Genomic DNA, 22,133 nt, shown 5'->3' with positions numbered 1-22,133 from the left:
GGTAAGAGATTATATATATTTTTTTTGTTGTTGTTTTTTTTCTCGACACGTAATATATGCATGCAAAGAACCTACTCTTCTCGGTTCCACTGAGTGAGAACATCTGGAACAGACGGGAGCCGCTTTCTATTCTCCGAGAGCTCAACAAGTCTGAATAGTAGAGACAGTTACAATTATCATAGGAATTATTGTTTTTGTTACTATCATGTAAAGCATACAGTAGTTGCAGCGGTGAACACTGGGGGTCGGGGGAGAGGGAAGGGGATTTCTAAATACTGTAGAAACAAAACTGAATGCAGTGCTCCACTGATATACAAGCTAGAGGTGAGAATGTACAGGGTCACTGTGCACGAATCACGTTGGCATGTTTAGAAATAGAAATCTGTGATATCTTATAGCTATTTTTCAAAATTATTCTGCATTTTGACATTCTCATGCATACGACCACAAGAAGCGAGTCCATTGAAAAATAGTCCAAGCATTTAGTTTTTTTCTTTTATGTTGTTATGGGTTGTTTTTCTCTTTTTTTTCTTTCTTTTTTTTCTTCCCCCTGTGGAAATGGCAGAGAACCTAATGAGACATTGAAACGTGTGCGGCTGTCCAGAGTGTGTGGATACAGACTGGGTGTGGGGGAGTCAGAGAGTAAGAGGCGCAAGCAGGAAGAGGGTGTGGGAGTGGGGGGGTGGAGGGTTAGGTGGGGTGAGGGATGCAGCTTCACTTCTGCATGTCACACTGCAGCAGGAGAACGATGGACGGGTCGCTCTTCGCCGCCTCCTTGAACTCCTCCAGCGAGATCTGGTCGTCGTTGTTCTTATCCATTTTGCTGAAGATCTTGTCTACCCTCTGCTCCGGTGTCAGGCCGTCCTCGTTCATCTTCATCATGATCACGGTGCCCACCATTTTGTAGATCGCCTGCGGGTGAGAGGGAGTGCGAAAATTAGCCGAGGAGTGTGCTTTTGTTATCTAATGTGGCGGAGGCCTACGTGCTTAAATAAAACGTGTGCAGAGTTTGTCAAGCGAGGTGATGTAACTGGGACCAGAGGAAAGAGTTTTAAAAAAATGTTTTGTTCCTTAAATCCTGGTCGGGTTAAAAACAGCTCACTGTCGATGAAGATGTCACTCGACTTGAATTTCACGAGTCATTCGCTCATCTCTGTCGTGTTTATTCACTCTTCTGTGAACGATGGACGAAAAGCCTTGAAATAAAATAATCTTTTATCATAGCAGTATAAAATATTAGGAAACACTCATTATTAGCATGACTCCTAAAATTTAAACGTAACATAAGCTTTTGGAAATTATATGCTTGACTTTTAAAAGTTAATCAGAATTTCTAGGACTTTCTAAATTGTAACACATAACTTCCTGCTTTCCTGGGGAATAAAAAGTATGCAACACAGATATTTATAAAGTTTACCCACTGGACAAAAGACTTGATGATTAGCATTGGATGCTAACAATGTGCTAACTCTGTCATAATAGGCAAGCGCAAAAACCGTCCTGTCTTTTCCATGGTGACAGGAGTGAAGCATGAAGTTCCAGGATTGCCAGCAGTTCCTCTACAGGCTGTAGAATGAAGAGTCTGTCCAGCCGCCATTCCCCGACACACAGCTGGAGGAGTTTATGTCTTCAATAGTTTTGGAACAAAAATAGTTTGACATGAAAACCCGGTGCAGTAACTTTCAAAGCAATGATGATGTCACGTCTCAGTTTGACGACGTTGCGTTTTGAACAGACTTCACAATGACGACGGGAAGAGATGAAAAGGAAGTAAGAGCAAGATAAATTTTTTTGTTCAAGTTGCATGCTTTGAAATTAACTTGACATTTTTGCCAAAGAGCTACGCTGAACACTTATTTTATGAGTGTTATTTTCCCAACACAGGAATTTGTTTTGGTGTTTCCAACTGACTTAGGAGTGAAGCCTTGACAAAATTTTCTGTCCCACCATCACAAAGACAAACATGTAGGGTTAGGTAAGAAGAGACTCCACTTTGCTGTTTTTTCATAACTACCTGGTAAATATAACTTCCAAATTTTGTTATAATTTCTATAAAATCAAAGCTTTTGTCCTTCTTATTTCTTCTTCTTTCCTTTACCTTGTTCCGATACTATCTTTGTATTTATACTTCAATCAGAATGTGTTTTCTAAATCCCTGTGTTCTGGTGCTGTTCTGGTTCAGCTGCCCATCTTTCTTCAAACCGCTGGTTCACATGTTTGTATCCGCAAATAATTAATGAAGTTCTGCCTAACGTAAAAAATATAAGTGCCAAGCTGATGACAAAACAGACTTGCAGAAATATAAACAACTGGGTAAAAACAGCAGACTAAAGGCTAAATTTAATTTGCGAAAACACATGGTGTGTCTTATACGACTGGAATAAAACACTATATTTATCCCAGCTGGATTCGTCAATACTCTCCAAAATCACCAACACAGATCAGATTCATCTTATAGATTGTGTTCCCTAAAATAGCATCAAGATATCCAATATAGCTGAAGCTTTGCCACAATGAAGCGCTGTGTGTACGAGTGTGTGTGTGATGTGTGTGTGATGTTGCTGCTCTGCAGGTGTGCAGCAGACGGATGGACAAAACGCAGCCAGTCCCCTGATGGGTAAAGGCTTAACGACTCGATAATCCCTCACCTCGATTATCTCCAGCATCTCCACTCTGGTGATTTTGCCGTCGCCGTCCAGGTCGTACATGTTGAAGGCCCAGTTGAGTTTCTGCTCGAAGCTGCCGCGGGAGGTGATGGACAGGGCGCAGATGAACTCTCGGAAATCAATGGTGCCGTCTCCGTTTTTGTCAAAGGTCCTGAAGGCGTGTTGTGCAAATTTTGACGCGTCGCCGTATGGAAAGAACTGTGCACGTTTGAAAACAGAGGTGTGTCGTGAGTTGACCAGCGTGGATTTTGGTGAGAGAAAGCGAGAGAGCGGTGCAGATCACACAAACCTTGACGTAGAGCTGCTGGAACTCCTCCAGATTCAGCCGGCCGCTGGGGCAGTCTTTCAGGAAGCCTTTGTACCACTGTTTCAGCTCATGTTCATTAAACTCTGTGTTCTTCACCAGATCCTCCATCACCTCAGGAGTCAGCTTGCTGTTTTGCTTTCCCATGATTCCTGTGGTAAAATAACTTGCTGTTAATGTCAGGGTTGAGTGTTGCCTTTGCATTTCTGTTGTTTTTGGAGTGGTACTCCTGCTGCAACAAGGCAGACAAGAACGCCCTGCAGAGGACGGTGAGGGGAACAGGACTCTGAACCTTGACAGACACGCCATCAGATAAACAGCAACAGAACATCAAACACAAAAACACCTGCTGTTAAAATACTGAACTGCAGTTAAAGTCACGCATTATGGCGCTTTGCAAAGCCACACTGGCTGAACTTGAATCACAAACTTCAATGTCTTATATCGACATTTTTATGGACTAACACAAAGTATTGTATCTCTTATGCAGATGCATGTCTCTACCAGATTTGCACATCTAGAGACTGAAAATCGTACGCATTCTTCAATGGAAAATACCTCAAGCTCAGAGCATCTGCAAACATAATTTTTCGATTGTTGCAACAGACTCTCAATTGGATTTGTGTCTCGGATTAGGCTAGACTACTCTCACACTTCCTTTTACCTACACCTGAGACTGGAACCCTTTATTTCGAACACCAGCCTTCAAGGACAAGTGTCCTAAAACTTTCAGATCCAAAGTGCTGCTGTATATTTGAGTTACACATGTTGAAGAATATTGGTATGTAAAGGCTGCAGGGCTGTGACGATGACTGGAGTTTAAGATACCTGCTCTAACAGGATTGCCCTGTATCTAGCCACATTCTTCTTCCCATGCTAGCACTGCCTGAGACGGCGTCCTAGGGCGACGCTACGTCCTGGTCTCGTCGGTTCATCGGACAGCTGGGGTTTGGTTGTCTTGCAGTTAGAAAATGTTGACTTCCTCCCCCAGCAAGATTGTTTTTTTCCATTGAATCAGCCTGACTACTCAGGTCTTCTGGTTCCAGTCAGCTCTGCATCTCCAGGACCAGAACCAAACATGGAGAAGCAGCATTCAGTTTTTTATGCTCAACTAATGTGGAACAAACTTCCAGAAAACTTTCAAACAGCTGAAACACGGAGTTCTGTTAAATCAAGGCTAAAATCCCACCTGTTTAGAGCTGCCATTGATTCCTAGTAACTGGAACAATAATCAACATATTTGATGTGCAGTCGCTTGATGATTTCCATGATTTCTTTTGACAGAATGTAATGTTTATTGCTTGTTTCATAGCTTCTCTGTTATGTTTTTATGGTGTAAAGCACTTTGAACGGTCCTGTTGCTGAAACGTGCCGTACAAATAAACTTCATTGCCTTGACACTGTGCTCTTGGGCAAGGCGTTTCAGAGCGCCTTCTTCCATATGTTTGCTGTGTTCCCTATATGGCTTGTGGAAAGCTTTAAATAGGACATCTTATATCAACACGTTTTCCCACACAAGGCTCAGAGCTAGGAGTTCACTTTGTCTAGCTGGATTTACAGTAAGATTAAATTACACGCAAAAGGATTTTTTGCACTAAGTAAGTGATTTCTTAATCACTTTGTTGCAGTAAATTTGATTTAAGGGTATCGGAGTCAAGTGAATTCAAATGCGCAGCACATTTTTTAGATTTTCTGTCAATCCACTTCAGTTGTGCTCTGCTTTTTCGTCTTTTATTCTAAATAATAGACCAATAAAATAAAATCCATTGCAGTTTGTGAGCAATGTGACACAAGGTGAATGTGGTGGTACTCGTTTACGTATTTATGTCTAATAACATTTCACATTAGTGAGCTCTAAAAGGAAAAAACTCTTGTTCAGCTTTTAATCATACCAACTATAAACTGATTCGATCCTCTTCTTGGACGGAAGCGCGGATAGTTCCATGATGCTCGTGTTCTATTTCTGTGGCCCTTTGCGGGTGCCAGGCTCCGGGCCCCCAGTAAGCCGTGACCTGGATCATCACTGTCAAAGCAGATCCAGTTCACCAAAACGTTCGATAGCTCGCTGCTATCAAGTTTCCACTGCAAACACCGTCCCCACGCCGATGACAATCACAACAAAGCCTCCGCTTGCGCGTAAGAGCGACACAGCTGCAGTGAGTCCACACAGACGTGGGGACGGCGGTGGGGGCACGCAGGAGCGCGCAGCAGGGCTAGCTGTAATCTGGATCAGTGGGGAATATGGCTTATAACTGAGTGGTCTGTGAGTACCACTGTGCCTAAAACCAGCTGCGGACAGTCCGGTGTGCCGTCAGCTTCGGATTAGTTTGTTAACCACATGATGAAGGCACTCAGCAGCAGCTACGACAACTCCAGCTGCCTCTCTGAAGCAACGCGTTCATGAAATATTGACTCATGATGTGGCAAATGACATAAGACGGCCAAGAATAGGCAGATGCATAATTAAACTAATGAGACAGCCGGATATTATTTAATGTGGGGATGCATGGGTCAGAGAAGAGAACGTCCTGCAAATGTATGCATTTGCTTTTTGTCATGTCACAGCTTCAAATCCCAATGTCTTTTACTGGGATTTTTATACATTAAACCAACATAAAATATTGTTTAAGGGTATGGCTGAGCAATGTTGTCTTAAGGTTTTATCACAATAGTTTGCGCAACCATAGTGAATAAAAGTAACAATAAGAACTATTTATTACATCTTTTATTGGTAAGTGTATGACTGTAACTGTGTGTCACAGCTATTATAGTCCCACAAACACAATTAAAAAACATTTAATTGTGTTTTTTTTCCCCAGTCACATAATGGAGTGTGATTTGTGTCACTAACCTGCACACACAGTCACTGTATTTTCAAATGTATCGGCATTTATTGATGCTTTGATTGAACAGCAGTGGAGAAAATGGTAAAACTATCAATCCTGACAATAAAAACACTTCTGGGGGGCTTTGAACATCATTAATTGGAATTTATTGTGACAACAATAAATCAAAATTCTTATCCTTAGAAGAAAGTTATCACGATAAATGATAAACGATCCGATAAAGGCACACTCTTTTTAATGATGCAAGCTTTTAGACACATCTCTGCGACAGGGACACGGGTCGTCAAGGACTGATCTGAACTCACAACTCAAACAAGCAGAGGATTAACCAGTGAAGCAGCCAAGCGGTCTGGTTACTATGGAGGAGCTGCAGAGGTTTATGATTCAAGTAGGAAAACGTTTTGGCAGTATTTCTGTTTGTTGACCACTCCCGCAAATCTAGCCGTTGTGATAGAGTGGCAAGAAAAAGTGTTTGCTGAAAGAAAGCCATCAGGAATTAGGCATAAGACACAAAGGTGTTGGGACCCAGCCATGAAGGACTGAAACAACATACAAAGAGACTGGGATAAAATCTATTCATCCCAGAATGCAATAATAGTCATTTTACTCATACCATGTTAGTTTATGTTAGCTTGCGTTAGCTTACTCTGTCATATTAAAGATTTCCTTTAATTTCTTCACGCTAACTTATAAAATTGTTCAAAACAAACATGCTAAATGGTGTCTGTTAGCTTAATGCTAACGGTAATAACTAAACGCTCTGCTGATATTGATTCTGCTTTTTGCAACACAAACAGAGAAAGCTATTCTGTAATCAGTCGTGGCAGAACGCTACTACTATTAATGGTGCTTATAAATTCTGTAGGACTTAAAGAGATTCCCAAAATGGCAGTTTCTTCAGTTTTAAGGTGCCATCTTGTGTGAGATGGAAGTCTAAATCATATGTGTCATGGCTGTAGCTGGTCATTTAAGAGTCAATTTTCCAAAAGGTTATTAATATCTAATTCAGCCAATTATTAAGCAAAACTTTGTTTTCTCAAAATACAATTTTTATCTTAACTTCTGCTGTCAAGATACTGTTGTTCAAACTTTTCCCTGACCACAGACCAATTGCTGTTAGTTTAATTTTAAGCTAATCTTTATTAGTTAAAGATTAAACTAATCATTATTGGTTTAAAGCTCATTTTGCTTCTTCCCAAAGTCTTCAGTACAGCCTTTGGTCTTTAAAGGTCTGAATATTCATAATGAACTATGATATTACCATATGTCTATTATATGGTTCTAAAAAAAACTGCAAATGCATGCCACACTTCTCAGATTTTTACTTGTAAATATCTTGGAACCATATTTCCATCTCCTGCCACTTTGTCGGCTATTTCTTCCCTCACTTTATGTTTGATGGAGACATTAAACTAAGACACTAAAGTTGGGGGAGTATGGATTAATGTTGGTCCACATCTCTGCAGCAGCAGCATTCTGGACAGCTCCACCACACTCTGCACTGCGTTGACTCGGGCTTTCCACAACAAGCAGCAGCAGCAGCACTAATGTGCGCCGCAGCCAAAAAAAAAAAAAAAAAAATCAGTGCAAAGCCCCGCGTTTTGACGCTCAGCCTCCTCTGCGCCTCACAGAGCCAGTCCCAACCCGCATTATTGGCCACTTGCAGCTGCGCGGATCTGCTGTTTGAACCGCATGCCGGGCTGCCGTGAATGACCTTGAGGACAAACAGTTTGCATCAGGAGGACGGGAACAATTTGGACAAGGAGGTCGGCTTACTGCGGCGTTTTTGTTCCCTCTTTACATCATCAGAATATAAAAACAAAGCAAAACAAACAAACAAACAAAAAAAACATCATGACTGATCACGCCTCTGCTGGGAACGGCGTGTTTCCTGCCAGACTGGGTGCCAGGAGATGCCGTATTCCCCCTTTGGCGCTTTGGGCAATAACAAATGAGTTAATGGTATTAGAGCCGTGCGCCTCCTGTGTGAGCGGAGAGGAGGGAGGTGGAGGAGGGGGAGACGCTGCTGCATTCCGATGGAAATGACGCAGTGAGAGCGTTTTCCCACCAGATCCCCTCCATCACATGTTTTCAGCTCATCCCAGCGACAGACATGAAAAATGCCACAACCTGACACACCTTTCCCCCTCACCCCCCTCCCTAATAATCTAATAAATATTTGACGCATGCAAACACAACTCCCTCGCAGCCTCCGCAGAGCCACGTTGGAGGCGTTTAAAGGCCAATTAGCTTATCTTCAACCGCCCGACATTTTATTGTTTCGCGCAGTAAATCGCCTCCGTCTTGTTTTTGTTCGACTAGCCGACTGCAGGCGGAGCGCAGAGGCTTTATTTTTTATGGATGCGCAGGTGCCTCAGAGCCAGCCTTCTCCTCCATCCCCATTCATCCCCATGTAACATCATGCGCTCACACAGAAACGGCACGCACACGCACACACACACACACACACACCCTGACGGCTGTATGTAAGAAGAATAAAAAACCCCAGCACGACATGCACGCATGCAGACAACCGCGCTCTTACCTGATTAAAGCCTATATCTGCTGGTTATCTGTCGGAATTGAGCAGCTCGTCTCCACTGCAAAGTCCAGAAAACCCTCCTCTCTTCCTCCGATGGAAACGTTCACCTAAAAAACGGATTATTCTCAACAACGATCGCCTATAAAAAAAAATTAAAAAAAGAAAAAGAAAAAAATCCCGAGCGCGCACACACACACACACAAACACACACGCATACACTCTCTCTCACTCGCACACGGCACGGAGAGAGTCGTGGTTTTTGCGGGATTTTCCCCGACGCTGTTCTTCCAGATGAGGCGCAGCAGAGTCCGATCCCACGCCAAGTCTTCGCCTGTCTGTGTGCGAACTAGAGGAGCGCGGCGTCACCCGTGCGCATCACAGCCTGGTGGAATGAGGAGTTCGCCTGTGCGCTGCCGCTCCGTGTGGCTCCAGCTGGTTGCTGTCGCGTTACAGCCGCAGCCTTTGCCCCGCTGTGGATGGAGGGGGAATCATTAAGCAGGTTGTGGTAGAGAGAGGGCCAGGTGAGCGCTGCTGCTGCTGCTGCTGCTGCAAAGACTGCTCGTTAATAAAGCTTATGCGAAGTCAATTTAGACTTGCTTTGGTTCATTTGTCCGTGAAGTTAATGTTTTATTTTGGTTGCAACTCAACGGGGAGTTTGGAGCAGAGAAGAATTGTTTAGAAAAAGAAGGGAGATACAGATTACGGGTAGATGGGAATAAAAAAAAATAGGAACAACAATGAAAAGCATAAGTATAAATTTATTTATAGATGAAGGAAATTCAGAAACAAAACAATATTGGATACTCTTTGAGGATTCAGAGGGTTTGGCGGAGGTTTTATCACGATATTTTGTGAGAACGATAAACGTGACGATAACTATTTATACTTTTCACATAAAGAATGATTTTTGTCACTAAATGGCTCACAGCAACTGCATTTAATCATATTTTTTAAATGAATGGACATGTAGTGATACTCTTTCTGGAAGAAAATATTTAAACTATCAGTCTCCACAATATGGATGGTTTTGTGGGGTTTTAAACATTAACTGGAATTTATTATGACTGTAATAAATCAGTTTTTATTATTTTAAGAAATTTATCATGATAAATGACTGATGCGATACGTTCCCACCCATAATTCATATCTTAAAAATATCTAAATTGTTTTCTATGTAACATTGATTTAATATACTATGCATTTTGACATAAGGGTATATTGAAGAATTACATACAGGGGTGGGATTTTTTTTTTTTAAATTCTCCTTTTTGAACAGCTTAATTAATTCTTATGTTGCAAAAAAAATTCTAAGTAGGCTTCATATGTTTATGTATTCTTGTTTTTGTTTTTTTTGTAAAGATGGCAAAAATAATTGCTTTTACTTTTTTTGCATTTACAGTAGAAAAACGTTTGTGTATTTCAATGGGATTTTATGTAACAGGCATGGGCGTAGGTTTGGGTAGGGACGGTAGGGACATGTCCCGACCAATATTCACGGGATATGAAAAAGTCCCGACCAATTTTTGCCATATTGGCTCAAAGAACGTGGATCTACGATCTTTGATTAGCAGCAACAGGCGGTGCGCGGAACGGAAGCTTCTTAGTTTGACATTTATTATGAGCCTCCGAGACCGTGTCGGAACGGTGCTGTCAAGGTCCCCACCAAAACTTAGACCGAACCTACGGCCTTGGTAACAGGCCAACACAAAGACACTCAACTGCAACATTTCTGGGTTCGTTTCTCTTCTAGAGTCTCAAATCTGAATAATGGGCAAGTCTTCTTAAAAATTGTCAATTGGATGTAGGTGTGGACTTTGACTAGATCATATCGCATAATGCTAATCATCCCATTCCAGCTCTGACTGTATGTTTAGGGTGATTATCCCACACGCAGGTGAACCTTGACCCCAGTTTTCATCCATCAGCCTCTAATAATTTTTATTGCCCTGTGTTTAGCTCCATCCATCTTCCCATCAGTTCTGACCAGCTCCCCTGTTCCACCACCATTTATGACCATGAGAATGGTTTAGGGTGCAATAGTTTTCAACACACAAAGTGTTGTCCATGTCAAAAAAACAGATTAATGGATGAGTAACTTCTTCAAATTGTCTGCTGTCTCTCCTACGTGGCTCATGACAAACTGCAAACTGAACTTCTGATGTATTTCTTTCAACAATGACTTTATTCTTGCCATTTTTCCATACAGGTCAGATCTGTGGAGCGCACAGCTGATAGTTTTTCTGTTAACGTCTTCCCCAGTGTAATGAAAGAAACCTGAAGCTCTTTTAAATAAATTTGCTCATGATTATGGAAATTCTAGCTCTCCTGAACTATGATATTAAATCCATTTATTTAAAAATAATCTGAAGTATTAATAAGGTTTGAGTTTTCACATGCAAAATTAGATTCACTGTCAGACATTTTAACCCTACATGCCTCAAAAATCCATCTCTTTGTTCATCTTCTACCTTAGAAGATCAGTTTTTTTTTTCTTTCAGAAATGGTGAAAATAAAATCTCTCCAAGACGTCAAAGTTCACAGATCTCATTTCCACATGTGGATGGGGTGAAACGGTGTCAGTGGTGCTCTGGCTTTCTGCAGACATCACTCCTCACTGTTCCATACGTTCTCAAAGAAGTGAGTGTAAATGGAAATCCAGACTTTCATGCAGATTGGACGTCCGTACCGCATGTTGTCGGTGAACATATCTGCAGTTTATGTCATGAAGAAGACTTGACCGTGTGTCTGAAACTTCACTTTGACAAAATTCATGCTGCAGTTTCCAAAACTAAATTCTGCTCACTTAATTCGCCAATGTATAAAAATGGAACCAGGAAACGCCTTACTATTAGATTTTACTCTCCTCAGCTCCTTTAGTAAACTGTCTGCCTGTGATGTTACTACATGACTGGACAGAGTGGTGCAGCTTTGCTGCGGTCTTTTTTTAAATATGTTACTCTGCTGTAGGTATGGCTGACAGGTGAACCTGTTCTTGATTAATCGGGACCCTTGAGAACCCCACGAGGAACCACAGACAGTCCCTGGACGACGTTTAGAGTGCCAGAAAAATAGGTCACCTTCGTTAATCCCCGAGTGTGTCTGAAGAGCAGATGAGGCTAAAACGCCTCTCAGACCCAAACACAAACCTGACGCCATGCAGTGGGGCTGGAACGATTAATTGTGATTAATTGTTTATTGAAGTAATTGTCAATTAATTTGGTAATCGATTAATGGTTAGCTGGAGAATGCAGACTCAAAACATTCATTTGCTGAAAGAATGTCACACTTAGAGCAGCAATTAAGGCAAAGCTGTACATACAAAATGTGCATTTTGTATTTAAGATGAAAATAAAATCTTTGTTCTGTGTGGCACTCCTAAAGTTTACATAGTTTTAGCTTCACCTGGTGCAAATTCTGTAAAAACCTCTTTTGCTATCTGATTATTATTAATGCAATTGATTGACTAATGATCGAGCCTTCACTGAAGGAATGCTCTGCTGCTGCATTGCAGGCAATAAAATGTTTATTCTCTCATTTAAAAAAGAAATTGAACTATTTGCATATTTTATGTATTTCTAATGTTGTATAAAATAAGCTTAAGTGGTTAACTAAAAAATTAGCAAAATGAGTCAATTTTTAAAAACCGATTAATAGTAAAAAAAACAAAAATAAAACTAAAATAATCGCTAGCTGTAGCATCCAAAAAATGAAATTCTCCCTTCAGAACGATGAAAAGAAGTGACTTCACACAAGCGCTTTTGGACTCTTGGTTGAGTTTTAATGCTCACATACAGTACAGCACAGTCAGAAGATCCTGTGGAGATCTCACAAACACAAAAGCAAACAGTTAAATACGTAGATAAAGTGTAGCACCAGCAGAGCCTCGGCGGACTCTCCTAAAAACTCTTCCTCGCTGTGGTTTTCAAAATAAAACGCCTCCGTCTGATCTCACTGGACACGGCTCGCCTGCAGTGTCTCACAGCAGCGTTCACTTACAAAGGTCAGTCATTTAGAAAAGGACGCATACCGTACCACCAAAAGTGGCATACAAAAAGCAATACTAAATAATAAATGCATTTACATAACCGCCAGGGGTTTTGGGTGTTTTGGCAACTTTCTATATCGACACTAACGTTTAAATGATAAAAAAATAGAAAAACAAAAAACGTAATCTGAGAGTATATGAAGCGGAGATGACCGGCACGTGACAATCTGGCATTCTAAGACATAAATATATCACACCGACGGTGCCGTCATCTTCTTTATATTCTGCGTTATTTTGCTTTGCTATACTGTTTAAATATTCAAGTTATACAAAAACAAAGAGTGACAAATCCATTACTTCTTGTAATACGGTAATGTGAAAAAATAGTATCAAAGTGATTTTCTAAACCTGTGAATCGAATGCTGTACTAAATGCACCATTGTTCAGTACTGGTACAGATATGCGTTGAGCCAGCTAATTAGGCAAGATGATGATTTATGATTGTTGTGGGAAAAAAACATATTTTTTTTACTTATTAGGCTACATGTGTGAAGGATGTTTTTCAGAATCAAGATTGTACAGTTCTGGTCAGAAGTTTGCATCCACACGTTCTGGGCATGAACATGAAATCAGAATGATATTATCATAATTTTGAGCATTTAATTATTTTTTTTCTATTTGCTTCCATGATATAAAAAAAATGGAACAAAATTAAACAGGAATTAGGCCCACAACTTTGGATTTGTTGTGGATTTTCTCTAATAAGATTCAAATATTTACATACATACACCCTCACTAGTCTCTAGTTAAATATATCACGATGAGGATGAGTGACTTCTGGCTGGAACTGTACGTCGAGATCTGTGAACGGAGATCAGGTAGAGAGAGAACGAGAGGCGAATTTGTGACATCATGAAATTATTGGCAAACTGGTTCAAAAAGAGTCTTCTGGTCTGTGAGCCTCTGGGAATCTCATCGGTTGTCTACAAATTGTCGGATCAGATTCTTTGGCTGTCCGTCTGCTTCCAAAACTCAAGTCAAATTTTTCCCCTTAACAGCAGACGTTTCTGATTTTTAGCCTCTCGAACATAAATGATTTGCTTTTCTGTAGGTTCTCATCCACTGAAATACCCTTTCACAATCCAGTTAGGAAGCATTTAATGCTAAAACGAAGGTAAAACTTCTGCTAAAATGTTTCTAAAAGGCTGAAAATGTATAGGAAGGATCCTAAATCAAACGGAGACTTTTTCTTTCTCATTGGGTCACAGACCGGCCGGCCAGAGAACCGAACCCCTCTAGAATGTTCTACCGGACACCGGGTTTGGCACAGTTTTCAGAACTTGGTCTGCTTTAGTTTGTCGATGTGGTAGCACAGCTTCAAGGCCGGCCCGAGCTTCAGTCCGAGGTACTTCATGATCATGTCGCTCTTCAGGAGCAGCAAGGCGTTTCCGTCAATCTCCTGGAAGAAGAAGAAGAAGAAGAAGTTTATGTGGAAATCAGTGAGGTTTTTCTTCTGTAATTGATGATGGATACTTAATAGTTATGAATCAAACGTCCAATCAGGCATACATGTTTCAAAATTAACTGATTAACTGAGTAAACTGATTTCTTTAATCAGAGAGATATTATTGCAACTTTACTAAAAACGAATTTGGAAAAACAAAATATATCACAGTCGGATGCATGATATATCGGCACTAACATCGGTATCGGCCAATATTCATCTTTTTCTTTTACATTTTGGTAAAAGAAAATGTTTCATTTGTCGGTCGGACAAATAAAACTGGGCCTATTTTAACAAGCAATATTGATTTCTGTGTTCTTGCCATTTGTTTCGGGAGGTGCAGGAGAGAAGGGTGGTCATGTGGTTTTTGTTTTGTCATGTGACAGTGATGCAACAAAGGATTGTGGGGAGTTCGGTCAGAGTCTGATTGGTTGTAAATCTCTCTCCTGTATCTGGATTCTGACCGTCAAAACAGTAATCTTGCTATAAAAGTTGGGTTTCATCTCTACTGCAGATGCTTAAAGGCAAATCAAAACAAAGTGTGTTGGATCTCTAAAGACTAAATGGTGAACCAAACTTTTTTGCCACCGAACTCTAAAATACGGCAGTCAGGCCTGGATCTTTTGATTCTGACCTGTGTCCTTCTTGGTCCTGTGTTTTATTTCTCAGATTGGTCTTTGAGTCAGCAGAAAACAGCTCTCCAGAGCTACCCACTGTGATGTCAGCAGGTGTTATGTATACAAATAATATCTGCTTATAAATTAGTTATGGATCATTTCAAAAGTTTAGCGATATCCGCTAGCTTTGTGAAAAACTTTGGCGTGTGTTGGAAGTCAATTAAAGGGCGATGTTATGTGAGATAGACTTTTCTGGGCTTTTCATTCTGTCATACCGTCATTCCCTCATTGAAAACATACCTGGAGTTTTGCCTTGATTCTGTCATGCATGTTTGAGAAATCCTTGAATCTCCCATGGCAACCATTTTAAGGTGCTTAAGTTGTGTACTTTGCAGGTTGTAAACAGCATAATAGAGGAGCAGTGTTTTGATGACTTCCTGAAGGCAGAGTGTTGGAAAGAGCAGCAGCTTCTTAAAGGGACAGAGGCCCAATTTCAAGGCATCAAATTTAGAAGTCAAACCTCTTTAAAGTTATATTTTAAGTACAGAACATATTTATATCAACTGAAGGTGACAGTTACTTGTTATTTGTGCTATAAAATGGTACTATGTGCCTGGAAAATACATAAATGCATTCTTTTAACATTATGACATATGGGTCTTAAACATGGGATTATTCGACAGTCTCAGAAACCTCATCTGTGGGATGAAACCATCATTTCAGCTCAATCTAAAAACACGATGAAGGTCTTTGTCAAAGTTCTTGTCGGAGCTGTGACAGTCACACACATCGCTGCACACACATCCGACTCACATGCTTCCTGAAGATGTCTGCATGGGGGCCCAGAGCCTGGGGATCTGCATCTCTGATGAACCAAACAACATCCTCCACAGACCACGTGGTCGGGTCCTTATTGGCCGGAGCTTTGGATTCCTGGGATTCTGGAGACACGTTATATCCTCCTGAGAGAACAGAGTGAGGAGTTTTTACTCCTGTCGGCGGAACAAAGGTCGACTCCAGGACAGGTCGGCGTTGGGGCCATCTCTCACCCGTCCTGTTGCCGTCCGGGAACATGTTGGGGCTGGAGGCTGGCTGCCTGCACATGCTCATGGAGCCCGAGCCGCCGGAGAACTGCTGCGAAGAGCGAAACCCGTAGGAGGACTTGGAGGAGTAGGAGGAGCTTATGGAGCCGAAGGCGGAATCGCCGTGGTCAACGGAGTAGCGCTTGGCTTCTGACTGGTCTCCATGGTAATCGTCGGCCACAGACGTTTCAGCTAGAGCCAAGACAGAGCCACGTCAAGACAGAATCAGAGCAAGTTTTGGTGTATCTGACTCTTGGAGGCTAAAGCGATACCGTCTGAGTGATAGGATCCACCGCTGCGCTGGCTAATGGGCTGATCGCTGAAGAGGTTTTCACAGTGCAGGCTACGACAGAGCTTCTTGAGGAAACGAAGCACATAGTCGATGCTGTTCACCACAGGGAGGCTCAAAAGATGCTGCTTCCCATCAAATGTGGCTGGAAGCGCAAAACGACACCAGTTTACACTTTATTTCTCACAAATCGGATTATTAAACCTCTACCGAGGGGGAGGGGGGGGGTTCTCTCCTCTCAACCCAATCTCAATTTAAGTGCAAAAAAATAAATAAAAGTTAAGTAAACAAGCAGAGAACAACACCTGGTCGAGGTCTTGGTACAGCACCTGATATTTTTTCTCCTCCATAGCCTTGCGTGAGGAGAGTGAACACGGTTTTTTGCTGGAAGGCGCTGTCGATGCAGCCCTGGACGGCCTGCTGCAGCACGACGGACGGCCGGTCGGGTCCGAAGTGATCTGGAAGCTGCTGGATCTTCTTCCTGTCCAGGTTGGGGCCCGTGTTGGCCTGCTTGTTGATGTAGATGCAAACTGAAGCAGAGGAGAGATGGCACCTTGGATTGGGTTTTTCGGACAAGTTTGGATGTTTTTTATTTTTATTTTTTAAATCTCTTGAGGTCGGGTATGTACAGAACCCTGGAAAAGGCATTAGGGATGCAAGTTATCAATTCATGAATTGATCTAAAGTTGACTAACAAATGACTGAGAAATGGCCATTTCTTAAAAACCAAAGTTTTCTCTCATATAAAGAGAATTGACTGTTTTTCCATAGATTTAAAAAATATGTATATCATGAAACTTAAAGAGCTTGTCGAGTGTTTATATTTCAGAACAGAACCGCATAAAGTTCATTTTCCATCCCACACTGGACTCTGTTTTCTCTTTGCCATTTCTGGTATGGCCCCGCCATCTTTGTTTCTGTGTCAACTGGCTCTGGTTAAGGATGGCCAGCAGCACCCTCTTCTGGATGGCAACCAAACTACAACAATAGAAGAAGACATAAGTGGACTTTCTTAGATAATCGGTTGGAACTAATTTTAATCCAATAAACTAGTATTAATCGATGATTAATCGTAAGTCGATAACTTGTTTGCATCCTTAAAAAACACTTTTTACTTATTTCATTATAGATATTTCCAGATTTTATCTGGTCAGCCAGATAAAATCCAACTAAAAACGTTAAGGTTTGTGGTTATAAGGTTTTAAAAAAGGAAAAACTTCAACTTGTCTGTAAACTTCTGTAAGGCGCTTTCTTTTTTTTTTCTTTTTTTTTTACCTGTTAGCACCTGGGCTGTGGCCGAATGGGGGATGGTGGCAGCGTCCTGAGGGATGGAGCTCATATCAGGCTCGGGCGTGCTGCTGGGTGGAGAAATAGCCAGAGGGGTCATCACCATCCGCGGTTTGAGCTGCAGAAGAAAAAGTTTCAGAATGCATTTTAATCACGCAGCAGGAGGCTAATTATCAGAGAGCTTTTTTAAGACTTGTTCCTCTAAAGTTGGAACAATAACGTGTCTGCAGCAAAAAAAGAAAAAATCTCCCAGATGCTACGTTTTACGCAGTGGTCCCACCAACAAGGTATATATCTTTAACAGACCACTGTTAAAGATGAAATTGTGGATCTCAACAAGGCTACTCATGATTAGGTGGAATAAACAAAACAAAATACATTTTACAACTTGTTTTTGTTAGATGCTTTGTGTTTCCCACTTTATAGTTTTACGCAGTTTTGTCAAATTTCTACCGAACAGAGACACATTTTCATAAATCAGGGATTTCCTTCCACTTTAACGCAGAGTTGGAAAAGATAAATAGTTGAATCTGAAGCTTAACAAACAGATTTATTTGAGCTTCTGTCAATCTGAGGTTGAAAATTTAACCCTGTCTGTTAAACTGACTGGATTGCCATTAATAAAATGTGTATTATTAGTTTTTATTTTCTTGAGTGATTTATTGATTCACTTTTATTTAAAAACAAACAAACCCTAACCTTTAAAATCCAACATTGAACATTTTTTAAGTAAATCTTGTATTTAAGTAATTAAGCCAACAATAAGCTATGCTTCTTCTCACTCCTGAATATTTTCTCTGTTTGTTATATAATTATTGTATCTCCTTAAGTTTTACTTGATATTATGAAATTTATGTTATCTTGTAACAAGCTGGAAGCTATCTGTCATTCACATATTCAAAATAAATGCCAAGTTTCTGCTGTTAAATTTGTTATTTTTGTACTATGATCCCTCAGTTTTTGTTTAAGGACTGTGGGTTTCTGGATGTAGGAAGTGTCATATGACTGGAGTGTTTGGTTTATTTGTCATATGTTAAAAAAATAAAAATATCCCGAATCAATTAACGGGAAGAACAGTTAAGATCTTTCAGTATTTGACCGGCTGATACCCCAATCAGAGCTCATCAAAACAACAATTTGCCAATGTTAATATCTGCGTTTTTTCTTTTAATTCATGGTTGAAAATAAACAAAAAAAGAAAACATAACAGCCAAATCAGAAATGCGCCCCAGCCTGTGTTTCCAGCTCCCTGTGCTCACATCCATTTTTAATCGCCCGCCCAGCACAGTCCCATCCATCCCCATCTGGCTGACCTTGAAGCCCGGCTTTCTCCCCCTCTTCTTCGGCACTTTGAGCGGCGGCAGCGACTCGGGGTACCGGTTGGGGAAATCCATCTTGGCCACGCTGCGGAGGGGGGGCCTGCCCCTCTTCCTGCCCGGTATCTTCCCTGGCTGGCTGGGGATGAAGGAGGGAGCCACTGCGGCCGACTGCATGTCACCGTTGCTGCTGCTGCTGCTGCTGCTGTCTGACTTCTGTGCCGCTGCAGCAAGTACACTCATCTGGAGCTGCAGACAGAAATGAAGAAGAAGAAGGGGGGGGTGGAAAGCCTTTCAGACCTGCACTTTGCTTGCACATTGATCCTGGATACTACAAGTCGCAGCATTAGCATCCATTAGATGCGGGCTGGGTTGGAAAAGGAAGCGTGGATTGCAGCAACATCTGACCAGTAAAAACACTCTCAGGAGAAGCACTTAGCTCTGCCGTAATTAAACAACACAAAGAGAAGCCATGTAAGTGAACACCACCTCCATCCTGCACTGATAACACAAAAATAAACCTGATAGGGGAAGGGGAGGCGAAGAGGGGGAGTCACTATTACCTGCTGTCCTCTATTGTGAAAGCCCAGCAGCAGAGAGCGATGGTTTTATATCCAACAGGCCTAAAGGTGACAAACAGCTAAATCCCTCACAATGCAGGAAAAGCCATCTAGATTGTTTTTTTTTTTTTTTTTTGTTCTTTCTGCATGCGGCTTTCTCCTCGTCTCCCTTTTTGGTGAACACACTGCTGCTGCTGCTGCTGCTGCTGCTGCTAGGCACACAGGCTGCAGACATCTCATTAGACTAATGCATTCAGCACTGGCAGAGAGAGAGAGGGAGGGAGAGAGCAAGAGGAAGGGGAGGGTGGGAACTGACTTCACCATGGCTACCCAGCTATGAATTACCATTAAGATGACAGCGTCTACCCTGGTGTTAAAAGAAGACCAAACAGAGGGAAGGGAAAAATTTTCAACAAAAAACAAAATAAACAGATAAGGACTGTGGTTCATCTTTTCCCCCCTGCAGCAGCACATACAACCAGAAACAATAAGCCGGTTGCTCTCATGCTCAAAACATCTTAATGTGAGGAGATCTGCGTGAAAGACGAGGCATGTAAACAAACAAGGAATCGATCCGTCAGCTGCACTCACCATCCGAAGCAGATGTGGAGATGTGGAGTATCCCCGCGCTCCGGGCTGCTGCTGCTGCTGCTGCTGGCTCTCCTCCCTGCCTCCAATAGCAGAGCGCCTATATGAAAGCAAGGCGGATTCCACTGTAATACTGTACGTGTGTGTGTGTGTGTGTGTGTGTGTGTGTGTACAGCAGACACTGACAGACAGTGAGCGAGTGACAATATGTGTGTGTGTGTGTGCATTAGAGACACGGAGGGAGAGGAGGAGGGGGGCCTCTGTTGTCATGACAACAAGCCTGTAAGCCCTGCCGGTTGTCTGCCATGTTTTATCAGCGACTCTGGCTCAGTGCAGAGATGATAGTTTCTCCTTTTCATTCCTTTTAGTTACAGTGCTGTTATGGATTAAAGGCTGCAGAGGTTTGTTGGGCAATCTCAAGCATGTTTATGTTATTATTAGTAGTATTTTATAGGTGTTTTATGAAGAACAAAGGATTAAAATGCTTGAAATATATAGTGGTTTTAGCTATCCAAATGGCATCAGTCAGTGTTTTTCTTCACTGCATTATAAAACAATGAATGTGCAATGATGGAAGTTGTGGGAAAATCTCCAAAAACATCCATCAAAACCATCTGATTAACTGCAGTTTGAGAAAAAAAAAAAAAACGATTGGAAATGCTTTCAGTGATTATTTCAAGTTATCTAAAATACATATTTAAAAGACCAGTAAAGTAACAACTGTAAAAAACTGTCTGAAAGATTATTTCAGTCGTATTAATATACATTCCAAAAGTAACTGTGTTATCCATGTTTTTCCTAGCATAACTTTTATGTACAGAGCCTTACAAATGTATTTATACGTTTGTAACGCCAGTACAATGTGACAGTTTTTTTTAAATTGTCACATTGTACCAGGGTGAAAAATGTTTCAAAATTTGTCACCTTCAAAGCAAAGTTTTATCTATTTTATTAACCCATTTTGTGAAGTAAAAGAAAAAGGACACATAATTTTCAAAACTTTTTTCACAAATAACATTCTTTCTTTTCCTTATTAACATCTGATACCGCTAAATAAAAATAAATACATTTAAATATTTTGTCGCATAAAAACAGCAACAGAAAACGTCGAGGGTTTTTCGTCGTAACGTGATAAAACGTGAGAACTCAAAGTTAGAGATATGTCGCCCCCTGCAGGATTTAACAGGAACTCCTCACTGTTCATCTGTTCGGTGTTGCTGTGCTAATAAAGTTTCGCAGATGACCGTTGACACCAATATGTCAGCCTACATGCCGCTTTCTGTGAAGATGTCACCGTCAGCCTTGGTGGGCATAAAGTGCGTTTTTAAAGAGCAGTTTTGTTCTAGAAAGATTTTAAAATGCCTAACAGAGCTCTACAGGCGAGGTGAGACGAATTGGTTGCATGTTTTAATATAATTAGTGTTTTTTTTAATTAAAAATATCTATAAATGTGTCATTTGTCTCGCTAATTGTACGGTTATTGTTGTTTTGTACAAAGAAATAGTGCATTTTTACACCTTCTCAGCTGTCAAATTAGTTACCTTCTAACATTTGCTCGCCGTTTTAATCATTTTCAGACTTTTGAAGCGGGAAACAATGAACTGACGTACCTTTTTTTGTTTTCGGTGTGATGTCTGTCAGGTTACTCGGTGACAGCTGGCCAGGCGGCGACGGCGGTAGAGGTGGAGAGCGGTGTGACCGCCGCCGGGTTCAGCGGTCCTTTGGATCACTACAGCGGGCTGATCCGAGCCGGGAGCCTGCGGGAGGACGAGCACCAGAGAGCGGTACTGCAGAAGCTGGACGAGCTGCACAAAACGCTGAGAGGATACACCAATAGACCCACATCCATCATGTCGAGGGTGAACATTCACATGCATGTCCTCATGTTTATGTGACCACTAAAAAGCCGCGTATTCTTATCACTTAATCCAGAAAAACATTGTACATTAGTTATCTGAAGAGTAACAGTTAAAAGTATGGGTTGCCAAATGTGCCAAAAATGTTTGTGCGTGTAAATACTTTTCTGTGTCACTGTACACAGTGCAGCAGCTGATTGTTACATTGTCTTTGTAAAGACATAATTAGATAAAACATTCAAGATCTTAACTTAAAAGAAGCAACCTAGCTGTGCTTCAGTATTTTTATTTTTGTTAATGTCTGATGAAGGATTTTTTTTCTCCATCATTATTGAGTTTATTTAAACTTTGTTTTTAACTTGGGAATTTATTGAGCTTCTTAAATTTCCTTTTGGAATCAATAAAATGTTTTTGAATTGAACAAAAATATTTCAAATGCTTCACTAATGGTAAAAAGAGAAGAAAGTAGCCTCTGCTTGTTCATGAAACTTCCTTCAATTATTTTTTTACATGATGAAAAATCTTCCTAAATCAAACTGGTCAGAATATTTTTACTGATTTATTTTTGTGTGTGTGTGTGTGTGTGTTCTCCAGTTTTTCTCCAAACCAAAGCCCCCTAAAGGCTGCTACATCTTTGGCGATGTCGGTAAGAGAACTGAAGCCTGATCATCGGGATTTAATGCATTTTATT

At 41.1% G+C, this 22,133-nt stretch overlaps 3 protein-coding genes across 5 annotated transcripts; 1 reads left to right on the top strand and 2 right to left on the bottom strand.

Moving 5' to 3' along the window:
• Nucleotides 1–523: 523 nt before the first annotated feature.
• On the bottom strand, nt 524–8,869 carry LOC106962861 (visinin-like protein 1). Its single transcript, XM_015057515.1, has 4 exons — nt 8,362–8,869; nt 2,956–3,122; nt 2,649–2,864; nt 524–912 (listed from the first exon to the last, which is right to left on the bottom strand). The coding sequence occupies exons 2-4, from the start codon at nt 3,115–3,117 to the stop codon at nt 715–717; spliced, it is 576 nt and encodes a 191-aa protein (XP_014913001.1). The 5' UTR covers nt 3,118–3,122; nt 8,362–8,869; the 3' UTR covers nt 524–714.
• Nucleotides 8,870–12,114: 3,245 nt separating this feature from the next.
• Nucleotides 12,115–21,285, bottom strand: LOC106962859 (sex comb on midleg-like protein 4). Of its 3 annotated transcripts, XM_015057512.1 has the most exons (9): nt 21,197–21,285; nt 19,590–19,686; nt 18,436–18,687; nt 17,111–17,240; nt 16,141–16,365; nt 15,819–15,980; nt 15,514–15,738; nt 15,278–15,426; nt 12,115–13,802 (listed from the first exon to the last, which is right to left on the bottom strand). In XM_015057512.1, the coding sequence occupies exons 2-9, from the start codon at nt 19,590–19,592 to the stop codon at nt 13,677–13,679; spliced, it is 1,272 nt and encodes a 423-aa protein (XP_014912998.1). In that variant the 5' UTR covers nt 19,593–19,686; nt 21,197–21,285; the 3' UTR covers nt 12,115–13,676. The 3 variants fall into 3 exon arrangements, with proteins under 3 accessions (XP_014912998.1, XP_014912997.1, XP_014912999.1); XM_015057511.1 differs by lacking the exon at nt 21,197–21,285 and having other exon boundaries at nt 16,165–16,365; nt 19,590–19,795; XM_015057513.1 differs by lacking the exons at nt 19,590–19,686; nt 21,197–21,285 and adding an exon at nt 19,002–19,235.
• On the top strand, nt 20,773–22,108 carry LOC106962853 (lactation elevated protein 1-like). The gene is made up of 3 exons (XM_015057505.1): nt 20,773–20,970; nt 21,228–21,445; nt 22,037–22,108. The coding sequence occupies exons 1-3, from the start codon at nt 20,826–20,828 to the stop codon at nt 22,106–22,108; spliced, it is 435 nt and encodes a 144-aa protein (XP_014912991.1). The 5' UTR covers nt 20,773–20,825.
• Nucleotides 22,109–22,133: the final 25 nt, after the last annotated feature.

The sequence above is a fragment of the Poecilia latipinna genome, unplaced genomic scaffold (assembly GCF_001443285.1).
Source record: "Poecilia latipinna isolate Pla-1442-1.1 unplaced genomic scaffold, P_latipinna-1.0 Scaffold1468, whole genome shotgun sequence".
NCBI lineage: Eukaryota > Metazoa > Chordata > Actinopteri > Cyprinodontiformes > Poeciliidae > Poecilia > Poecilia latipinna.
The sequence above is the reverse complement of the archived record's forward strand: the minus strand, read 5'-3'. Positions and strand labels throughout refer to the sequence as shown.

Bases quoted from the DNA above. Each gene is read 5' to 3' on its own strand.
- LOC106962861 (XM_015057515.1), bottom strand. From the start codon at position 3,117: ATGGGAAAGCAAAACAGCAAGCTGACTCCTGAGGTGATGGAGGATCTG. The intron at 2,865-2,955 runs GTTTGTGTGATC...AAACGTGCACAG, and splicing joins TCCAGCAGCTCTACGTCAAG to TTCTTTCCATACGGCGACGC. The intron at 913-2,648 runs GTGAGGGATTAT...TCTCACCCGCAG, and splicing joins AGATGCTGGAGATAATCGAG to GCGATCTACAAAATGGTGGG.
- LOC106962859 (XM_015057512.1), bottom strand. The intron at 15,981-16,140 runs GTGTTGTTCTCT...TTGCGCTTCCAG, and splicing joins TGTACCAAGACCTCGACCAG to CCACATTTGATGGGAAGCAG. The intron at 15,427-15,513 runs GTGAGAGATGGC...CTGTTCTCTCAG, and splicing joins CCCGGACGGCAACAGGACGG to GAGGATATAACGTGTCTCCA.
- LOC106962853 (XM_015057505.1), top strand. From the start codon at position 20,826: ATGACCGTTGACACCAATATGTCAGCCTACATGCCGCTTTCTGTGAAG. The intron at 20,971-21,227 runs GTGAGACGAATT...GATGTCTGTCAG, and splicing joins AACAGAGCTCTACAGGCGAG to GTTACTCGGTGACAGCTGGC. The intron at 21,446-22,036 runs GTGAACATTCAC...TGTGTTCTCCAG, and splicing joins CCACATCCATCATGTCGAGG to TTTTTCTCCAAACCAAAGCC.